Source organism: Pinus tabuliformis, chromosome 2_2 (genome assembly GCF_031772625.1).
Source record: "Pinus tabuliformis cultivar Carrire ecotype Pingquan chromosome 2_2, CPIR1, whole genome shotgun sequence".
In the NCBI taxonomy this organism is placed as follows: domain Eukaryota; kingdom Viridiplantae; phylum Streptophyta; class Pinopsida; order Pinales; family Pinaceae; genus Pinus; species Pinus tabuliformis.
The window spans coordinates 149,883,481-149,894,491 of record NC_142300.1 but is presented as its reverse complement, the minus strand read 5'-3'; the positions used below and the strand labels follow the sequence as shown (position 1 = coordinate 149,894,491).

At 36.8% G+C, this 11,011-nt stretch overlaps 1 protein-coding gene across 3 annotated transcripts in view; it reads right to left on the bottom strand.

Annotated features, from left to right (window-relative positions):
* The window catches only part of LOC149191873 (protein TRANSPARENT TESTA 9-like), a 488,249-nt gene that overhangs the window by 219,483 nt on the left and 257,755 nt on the right, over positions 1-11,011 (bottom strand). For all 3 annotated transcript variants that reach the window (XM_089404399.1, XM_089404398.1, XM_089404400.1), the window contains exons 13-14: positions 10,396-10,446; positions 10,045-10,173 (exon numbers count right to left, since the gene is read on the bottom strand). In XM_089404399.1, coding sequence (XP_089260525.1) covers positions 10,045-10,173; positions 10,396-10,446 — 180 coding nt within the window. The remainder of the gene's footprint in view (positions 1-10,044; positions 10,174-10,395; positions 10,447-11,011) is intronic.

The following is an 11,011-nucleotide window of genomic DNA, read 5'->3' as shown; positions in this document are numbered from 1 at the left end:
CGAGGCATGTTCGATTCAACCCAAACCCCTTCTGGGTTTTTGAGGGTTTGGTGAGAGGAGGCTAGGATTAATTTTACAAAATCTTCCGAGCACTTCTGAGGGAAAAATTCCTAGTTCCATTCAACAGCCAGCAGCAGAAATTGTTGGAGGAGAGTGCAATTTACCCTGGGACCATTTCCACCACTTGGGAATGTGAGGTATTTTTGGGTTTGGTAGGTGTTGGTGTGAAGAGCCTACATTTAATTTTGCAAAATGTTTGGAGCAGATATGAGGGTCGAAATCTCATTGCACCTATAGTAGCAGTGGTAGTAATTTTTTGGCTCATCACAAAGGATTTTTTTTGGTGAAGTCATTCCAGCACTTGGGCATTCACAATTCCAACCTAGGTTCTTGCCATAGCTTTGCAATAGCAATCCCATGTTCCTTTGATCTCATTTATTGTACTCATATTTATGAGAATTAATACAATGGCTCAGAGTTTTTGCCGATATTTTCGTGTTCAAATGTGTATGGTTGTGCATTTCTGAATTTAGTAGTTGTAGCTAGTTCATTGTTTCTGTTATCTACGGTATTTTTCCATTTGAAATATTACAGTGGTATCAGAGCCATGATCTTGGCTATGGGGTAGCCAACTAGAACATGGAAGATTTGGGCATGTATGCACAGTGACGGTTTAAACCATCGACAAGCCATGGCTCAAGGAATATTTAGTATGCGGGAATTCTGGGGTGGGATATGTTGGAACGATGAGATATTGGCCCAGTTGAGGAAGGTGTCGAACCAGATCCATCCTCATCCTTACAACAAAGACACTAGAGATGCGCAAGCCGTGGGGGTACAGTCATCTACACAATGTGGTGAAAATCGATAGACTCGGGGCACCAAATCTCCTCGAAAGGATCAAGCAGGACAGGGATAGTTAGAGGGTGAGACCAGGAGGCGCTTTTGTTGGTGGAAACCTAGCTTTAGATATCAAGATCCTAAGGAGGTGGTTGAGCATGAGGTTGAGGACACGCAAGGTTGTGAGGGGCACATAGATACAGCCAGCGTGATGCAGGAGTCACCTTTGTTGGAGATTCCTTTGGTAGCTTCGGCTAATAGCTTGGGGGAGAGAGTAGAGCATACACACTGTCATGTCCCAATTTTTATTCTTCTTCATAGTACAGCCCGGGGTGGATTTCCAGGGAAGGGGATGGCTAGGTCAGTGGAGCAGGGGTCCTGAGGAAGTTTTGAGGAGTTTCTATGAGGTCTGACGGCATTCGCTTGGTATATTCCATCATCTGCACAGTTTGCCTTTCGTTCCGACAACTTTTAGAAAATTGAGTTATTAGTGGGCTTGACTCAATTAATTACACTTAAGGTGGCATTCCACGAGGAATACGTGGCTAAACACCTTAGTGTAATAGCTTATTGGAACCGGAGCGAGAAGATCTATATGATGGGATGGTTAGATGAGAGTTTCAGTGACTTGGGGAGACAGGATGGCCAATTTACCATTTTCCCGCATTAAAAAGAATATTTTAATTAAAATAAAAGAGGGAAAAGTGCTCCATGATTAAAATAATAATAAAATGGGAGGTTCTAGAGGGATCCATCAAATCTATAAAAGAGGAGGAGGAGACCATTGGAGGATATCTTGGATTTTGATATTGTTTCTTGTATGAGAGGTTGAGAACCCGGTTCTCTACTATATTGGTAGCCCCAGGACGGAAACCCTCCGGTGATTTAGTGAGATTGGGCGAGTACCCATCTCCTCTTGGTGGGTTCATCCAAAATTCACATGAGAGCTTAGCAGTGGCAGTTTGGTTCAGTATCAGTGGAGGGCCCATGCAGAGCAGATCCTTGAGGGCAGTTTTATCTCAATTATCTCAGCTATTTTACTATTCCAGCACGTAAAACCCCAGTTTATATATTATAATAAAAGCTGAGATTATTTATGCTCATTGTATGATTGATTTGCATGCATTCTCTTGTGGAGGAGCTAAATTGGAGGGAAAAGTGCTCCACAAAATCTATATAAGGAAGGCAACTCTCCTCATTTCATTCATCTTTGGCATATCAAATTTCTCTTTGGTTACTCAAGTTGCTTAGCCGAGTCACTTGTTATTTAGCAAGAGTTCTTCAAGCGAAGAGCTCACCCTTTCTTCGAGGGACTTCGACTGCCACCCTAGAGAGGTTCATCTACATTCTTTCGGTGGAATTTTTCATTGTGATTTCCAACAGTTGTATCCATTGTCTCCAAGTGGTGAGTATTCCTGGAGGATGCAGTGAGGAGAGGCTAAGTTGTGATTTCGACATCTCTCAGAGGAGCTTTGGCTGGGAGAAATTCTAAAAGGGAGGCTTGGGTGTTTTGCTGCATTTTGGATGAGTATTTGAGCTGAGAGAGAGAGCTTCTATTCAGTGGGATTTTCGCACTTCCAATCCAGCGCAGAGGGAGAATATTGTGCACACGTGGGAGGTGGAGTCTCAGCTATTGAGGCTGATCCTTGTCGGGAAAGACAAGGGAAACATTAGTGGCGGTGATTATTGCTTTTCTAGAGCATTGGAGGAGGACTTTGTTGGTATATTTGTAGGTTGTGTGCTTCAACAGTTTTGGTGGGCATAAGGCCTCTTGGGGGTCGATTTTGGAAGGTCAAAATTCAGCCAAACAATTTTTAGGTTTTTCTTGGTTTTCTGAAGGGAGTTCGGGATTAAAATTTCATAATTGTCCAGACGATATTCGGGCCTGAAATCCTAATTCTTATAATAGGGTGAATTGCTAGTTAGCTGGGGAATTTGCACCATTTTGTGGGTTCGACTTTGGCTTGGAGATAGGCCAAACCCTTTCTAGGTTTTTGTGGGTTTTGGTCAAGGAGCTTGAGGTTAAATTTGCAACATTTTCTGAACACTAGAGGTGGAGTTTGTTGCAGTCCCTTTCCAACCAGTAGTGCATTTTTCTGGGCAGCACAGAGCATTAGAGGAGCAGTCATTTCTAGCATTTGAAATCATTGTATTATCACCTGGGTTCTATCACGCTTGCCATTGAGGCAAGCCCAGGTGCATTCCTCCATACTATTGTACTTGCTCCATTGATTAATAAAATGGCTCAATTGGTTCTTACTTCTAGAGTTTTTATGAGCATTTGCTAATTGTTTAATATTTATGTGTTGTAAAGCATTTTTTCTTTGCATATCACTATTTATTTAAGTTTGGAACATTACATTGTATTTTGGAGGGTTGAATTGTCTAAAATCTGAACTCTGCAGAGATCATTGGATATCTACTACGCAGCCATAGAGAGTGTTGACCACTACGTGTCAACTTCCCATAGCAGTACACCCCCTTTTCTTCGCAAAAGGGATAGCGCTTGATTGACGTGTCCGTGTCATTCGACAGTCATCGTCGACTTGATCAATTTATGTTGTAAACCCAGTCTGCATGTGTGAATTGTAAATAATCTTAGCAGAGTTGAGTCATGTATGTAAATTGCCTAGGTGGACCTAATTTTCTAGTGATAATCTACGTTCTGGAAGGTTTTTTGTCTCACCGATCCATGATCGGCAGAGTTTTCCTTCAGCCTAACCCCAAAGCCAGAATGGATTTTGTCACTAGAATCTTAGAGGAATCCTAGTGTGTTAATCTGCTAGATTATAGTTGTGTCGCAGAACTGGGTGGTTTATGAGGGTCTATGTCAAATGGGTTCTCCCCCTTGAGATGTAAAGTTGTAAAAGTCATGATGTAAAGTGTCTTGAGGGTTAGAAAATGTTTTAATCCCCTCATAAGTCCTAAGTCCTAGGTCCTAGGTGATTTTTTCAAAGGCTAAGTTCGAGGATCCATTTAAAAATAAATAATAAAAAAATTTAAAAATTGAAAAAATAAAAAATAAAAAAATTAAAGATATAAATAAAATAAAATAAAATAATAAAAAATTAATAATTAATAAAATAATAAAAACTTAGAAATAATAAAATAATAATATTTTTGAGTAAATAAATGCAGAATTTCAATTTTTAATGCATTAAAAAATTCGACGGATGAGATTAAGAGATGTCTTGATCCTCATCGACGGTCGAGATCATTTTGACGTGGATCACTCGAACTAGCTGTTGGAATTTTTCCTTTAAATAGGGTGCTAGGGGTCATTTGAGATCAAATTAGATCTGAGAGTCTGGTGCTAAAGAAAGCTCTCTTGTAGTCATTTTTGTGCAATAAAGAAAGACTTTGGGGTTAAAAATCTTGCTGGTGTTACTCTTCTGGAAATGTTGTAAGATTGTTTTATTTTTCTGCATAATTTTTTTTCAGTCATTGAGGATAGCTTAATGAAAATTGATCTAGGCACAGGTATCTTGTCTGATCTTTGGGGTTTGAATGATAGTTTAGATTCTGAAATATAGTAGTAGGTATCTCCATTTGATCTGGGTTTCACTATTGTTTTCTCCCTCTATGTTGATAGTTGATTTTAAGTTGTGCAGGAAATCCTTTTTTCAGATTACTGGGCATTAGGGGAAGTTCTCGGCTGAACCAGCCAACTCCCGGATTGTGTTTTCTGAAAGAGCCCAGCCAGTTCTTGATCCCGAGCTTATCATTTGAAATTTTTTATGAATGTATGCAGGGTTTTTCTGAAGCATCTCACATTAAATTAAAATTCTGAAAATATTTATGTGGCATAACGAGAAATCTGGCTATTGTAGAGCTTGCAGTCTGTGAATACTGTAATTATTTAGCTGATTTTAGAATTTTTAGTTTCATCCTTGCACATATTGTTTCTGGGTATTTTGTTTTGTCATTGCGGGTTGCAGAGCTGAAGAGGATATTTTTGTTTAAAGCCAGATCTAGGCCCTGGAGGGTAAGATCTGGCCTTAGATGCAACTCTTGCAGGGGTTTTCTGGAAAAGGTTTATGAAGAAAATTCGAGGTTTTCCAAGCCTTTTGATTGCTGGGGTTCATAAAAGATTGCTTTCCAGGAATATCAACCAGCAATTTTGCAGTCCAAGGGTTTTCAAAATCATTCATTTTCATATCTAATTTTTTTTGAGGGTTTCAGGAAATCTGAAGTCGAGCAAGTTAAAATTTTTATTAAGATTTCTAGAAAATATTTAGAGGTTCTGGTGGAAGTTCTCCTGTCTGTTGCCTGGGTTTTCAGTCTTTCTGTTGGCTGAGGTCATTATTCTAGCAGAAAATTCTGATTTGTGTATGCTGTCCTGGGGTTTTTAATTTTGATTGTTTTCAGATCTATAAGAAATCTTACGAGGGTTTCATTGATAATTCTGAAGCAAAAGTGAATATCATTTTCTAGAATATTTTTCTGAGGGCTGCAAAATCGTCTTTCCTTTTTTATTAACCTCACTCTGGCTACGTTTTTCTTGGCAGAATTCAGAATTTTTCCTATATCCGCCATCTCTCATACTACTCAGCTCCTTGCATCCGATCTACAAATGGATTCTCAGCATCGCCGCATTCCCTTACACCTGCAAACGAATCCATTTATAAAAAAGATCGTGGCCTTTTCCTGCGTTTTCCCTCTTGCCCAGAACGCAGTCTTTATTTCTGCCCTGCGTTTTCTCCTCTTTCTGCTGCCATCAAGCAAATCTTCACAACAGCAGCAGCCCACACTCACATTCCACCGTTGAATGCCCAGATCTGTTCGTATCTCCTCAAGATGCCATTCACCTTCACGCAGAGCCTTCATACCTGCGTCTGTCCACCTCCACGTTGCTCCATTTCCTTTTATCGCTGCACCATTTCGCTGTCCAGCGTGCACATCAAATTCTTCTACACCCGCAGCCTTTCCCCACAACTTCCATCGAAATCTTCTTGTCGGCATATATACCCAGCATTCTGCCAAAATCCATCGAGCTGCCTTCATTCCTATCGCCGTCCGATTCAGCTGCACATCAAAACTCATTTTTATCATTTGTAACAGGTTTAATGCAAGCATCTTTTTTTTATGCGTATGGTGGTGTAGTTTTAGCGTAGATATTTTTTATGGTTAGGTTTCCTTTTTTTCTACCTTCGTTTATATGGTTACATTTTGTGTTTTTTCTAATTTTTGTTTCATTTTAATTTCAAACTCAGAAATAAATAAATATATATATATATATATATATATAATAAAAGCAAATTCGATTTTTTTATTGTATATTCGATAGGTGTTAGTTCTTTTATTCTGATTTTAGCCTAGCTTTTAGTTTTAGATTTTAGTTTTATGAATTAAATCTTTATGTTAGCTTAGTTTAACTTTAAACTTATTAAATTTTTGTTTTAGTTTTTTTTTAAGATTTAGATTAGATTTAATTTTAGTCTGACTTTTAGTTTCATTTAGTTTAATCTTTATTTTTTGATTTAGTTAGTCTTGTTTAAAAAATTTAAAATCATAAAAAATAAAAAATAAAAAATTATAAAAAGTTAAAAAAAAAATCTTTTTAAGCTTTAGTTTAAATTTTTCATTTAGGAGTTTAGTTTTGACTTAAAATTTTATTAAAAAAAAATATATATATATATATATATATAAATTAAAAAATCATAAAAAATTATAAAATTATAAAAGATATAAAAATTTTCTTTTCTTATAGTTTAGTTTTTTTTTTTAGATTTAGTTTTGTTAGAAGCCAATAAAAAAAAAAAATTGATAAAAGGTTTCCTTTTTAGTTTAGTTCAATTTTTGGATTTAAAGTTTCATTTTCATTTGAAAAATATAAAAATATTTTGGAAATATTTTGCCAGATTCAGTCTTGGCTCAGGGATTTATCACGTTTTATCTTTTCTACTGAGGCTAAAATTTTGATGTGGGAATTAATATTTATCATGCTTAAATGATCATGAATGTGATATCTGGTTAGCGTTTAAAATTAAGTGGTTGTGTATCGAACTTTATCTTTCGAAATTTTAAATTGTTGGAATATCATTAAGCCATTAAGCATTTTCTCGCATTTGATAAAAGTTAATCTTCACTCAGGTTATTTGATGATAAATGATTGCTCTACATGGTTTATGTTTCTGCAACATTTAGTAAGTAATCATTTAAACATTAACTCCATAAGGCACTGGTCTATAAATTTAATAAAATCTATTTAGTGCTAGTTTCCTTTCGTGTCTCCCACCCCAACTGGTTCACAGTTGGTCATCCATTTCCCTATAGGGTCTACCCCCCTTAGCCGCGGGACACAGGCTTAAACGAAGAGATCGGGGATCAGAGTGACAGCCCCCGGTCTGAGCGTTGTCGCGCCAATCTGTGCGACAACAGAGAGTAAGGAAATTTCGTGGGAGCTAGGCAAGGAGACGTAAAGAGATTTGGAGTGGTTCCAGGGGTTGGAGGAGATTTTCCAGGAATGGATTTTGCTCAGGGTAGCAAGATTCTTTCTACAAGGCGTTTTCCCAGCCAATTGGAGCCACGTGCACTTCTTGGGGGTCGTCGAGACATGTTGGATTCAGTTTAAACCCTTTCTAGGTTTTTGTAGGTTTGGTGAGAGGAGGCTAGGATTAATTTTACAGAATGTTTTGAGCACTTCTTAGGGAAGAATTCCTAGTTCCATTCAACAACCAACAAAACAAATTGTTGGAGGGCACAGTCTACCTTGAAAACATTTCCACCACTTGGGTTTATGAGGTATTTCTGGGTTTGGTTGGAGCTGATGTGCAGAGCCTACATTTAATTTTGCGGAATTTTTGGAGCAGATCTGAGGGTCGAAATCTCAGGGCACCTACAACAATAGTGGTAGTAATTTTCTGGATCAACGCAAAGGATTTTTTTGTGGAGTCATTCTAGCACTTGGGCATCACAAGTCCAACCTAGGTTCTTGCCATAGCTTGTAGTAGCAACCCTGGGCTCCTCTAATCTCATCTATTGTACTCATATTTATCATAAATAAAACAATGACTCTACGTTTTTGCCCATATTTTTGTGTTCAAATGTGTGGGTGTGCATTTCTTAATTTAATAGTTGTAACTAGTTCATTGCTTCTATTATCTACAGTATTTTTCTATTTGGAATAATACAGAACAATCAACTCCTTAATCCCATCTTTCTTACAAAAAGCCGCAAGTTCTTTCGAGGTGTACTCTCTTCCATTGTCAGATCTCAAAATCTTAATCTTCTTAACTATCAAGTTTTCTACTTCAGCCTTAAATTCTTGAAGCTTGGTGAAGACTTCATCCTTGGTCTTCATGAGATAGATTTGTGTCATATGAGAGAAGTCATCAATAAATGTCACATAGTATAACGAACCTCCAAGCGATCTCACAGGCATAGGACCACATACATCAAAATGAATCAAATCCAAAACTTCTTTACATCTATTGTCACTGCTTCGAAATGGTTTCTTGAAATACTTTCCAAGTGCACAAGCTTTACATACAACTTTATGATCTATCTGCAATTTAGGAACACCTGAAACTATTTGATTCAATTCAAGTAATGCTCTATAATGAAGGTGACCATATCTCCTATGCCATAGCTCACTTGGATTGATTTCATCATGTACTAGAGCTTGAATTTGTTGTACCACGAGCCTATACAATCTCCCTTCACAAATTCCAATAACTCTAGCATCATCCATACTAGAGTCCTTGGGCCATACAAGTACTTTGATATCCACAAAAGCTTACTCTATTTGCTTTATCTTCTAAACATGAAATAGAGACTATATTCTTTTTCAAACCTGGTACATATAGAACATTGTTGAGATGAACATTGTTACCAGATTCCAACTAAATGGAAGTCTTTCAACTCCTTTGACTGCATAACTATGGTTGTCTCCAAGCTCTGCTCTTTGATATAGTCTTATTTCCAACATGCTAGTGAGATTGTCATGATCTCCTGTCATATGTCTTGAAGCACCACTATCTACCAGCTACATACCTTCATCATTTGCGATAGAACCTGTTAGAGCAGAAAAGTAAAAGATATCTTTGTCACCTTTAGACTTCTTTGGATGTTCATCGTCCATATCGATTGTGGAAGTATGTTGTTTTCCCTTTCTCTTTTTGTTATTAGCCATTTCAAGACAATCCTTTTTATAATGTTCAAATTTGTGACAACCATAGCATTGAACTTTTAAGGTATCCTTCTTCCTTTGGGGAGGAAGTGATCTTCTTCCCGACTTCATGCTTTGAAAGTTAAACTTTTTCTTTCCTCTAGTCTTCTTGAAGCGAGCTGCAAATACTTGAGAGTTTTCTTCCTTTCTTCCTCTTGATATAAGTCTTGATTCTTCTGGAGCACAAGGGGTCCATAGTTCTTCAAAAGAGGGAACATCCTTCCTGCTACTTATACTTGCTGCAAATGCATCCCATGATCTAGGTAACCCATTAAGTGTTGTAGTCGCAAGTTCCTTCTCAGTGATGACTTCATCAATTGCTTGAAGTTAGTCCCTTATTTGAGAGATTCTTACAAAATATGAAGCCACCGTGTCATCACTAGTCATCTTCACATCACGAAGCTCATTCTTTAGACTCATGAATTGACCAATGCTGTTCACTGTAGATAACTTGGTTAGGGCATCATACATTTCTTTTAAAGATTCGAGCTTTGCAATATAGGGAATCAAATGATCTCTAATTGAATCTACAATAAGAATCATGGATAAAAATGTCTGAAAGAATGAAATTCATTAGAAGCAATTATCAGAATAAAAGATCCTATGAAAATTCAACATGGGGACAGATATGCAAAAATAATGCTCCAAAGGCATTCCATAAATACTCCAAAACTAAGCAAAAACAGAATTTTTAAGTAATATATTATACCTATAAGCTATAACAGATAGCTAAATTATCATACCAAAGAGTGCCTTCAAATTGTTCCCTTTGGCAAAGACATATGTATGAACTTTATATCAACAGTGCTAATATTTCTACCTTAGTTATCATCAATTCCACATAAACAACTCAACTGCTAATTAAATCCTCCCATTTCTAATTAACAGAACCAAAGAAAAAAAAAACAAGAAATGCAGGTTATTACTTGCGAAGGTAAAATTTATTTTGTTACATCAGAGAAATAAAGTATCATAAATAGCACAAAGGCAGTTATCCAAACAACAGGATTTTTTAACAACCTTGTATTATGTACCTTAAAATTATGAACATTAAATTTTGTTTCATTGTATAGAAGTAGATTTTGAAAAAGCCAGCCTGCATGATATGCTGTTTCCACACACAAAGGTCTCCAGCAGAGAAGCCTCATCAATGTATCAAGAATCTGTCATAGATAGACAAAAGTTGGTGTCAAAACAAAAATTGAATGATCAACAAAGCTTTGTGAATTTGAGAAAATAAAAACTTCTCAAAGATTAGCATCCCAGTTATTCCCAAAAAAACTCACATCAAATATCTTTACATGATCAAACTGAACCATGGAAAATATAATATTATCTCATATAGATTAGAATGACTCTTAAAGAACAAATTAAAGCAGTTATACCTGGCACATTGGCACGCTCTGGCTAGATCCTAGCTCTTTACTAGGGTTGCCCTGTAAGAATTAAGAGCTAACATGAGAAGCAGCTCGCAACAGAAAAGCGAGTACTATGTTAAAATGCTAATCATACAATAACTATTACCAAAGACAAAAACACATTCCTGAAGTCACATTAATTCATAATGACAACTAATCTTGCAAGATGACTGAGCAAAGCACTGCAGATATAAGAATAAATTACCTACAGCCTAAAGAAAATGCACGAATGGCACTGAAGGTTTAACAAGAGGTTGAGGTCTAACCACAGAGCAGATAGGCAGTATGTTAATAATTGATACAGTAGTGCAAGATTTTATTTTCTCACCAAGAACTCATGTTCAATGATGAGGATCTGATACCACTTGATGTGCTCCTATTTGCACATGAACTGAGATGCCCTTAGAACAACATATTATATGTATAACATATCAAATAACTTATGGATCCACAGGGATTAGCTAAGCCATATAAGTCAATTATGGCCATAAAGGTCATTTTATGTGCTAAATCCTTAAGATATTATTTTACTATGTCTAGCCTTGTCAGCCATGATCCCCAGTCTTAGAAACCCTTTTTACTA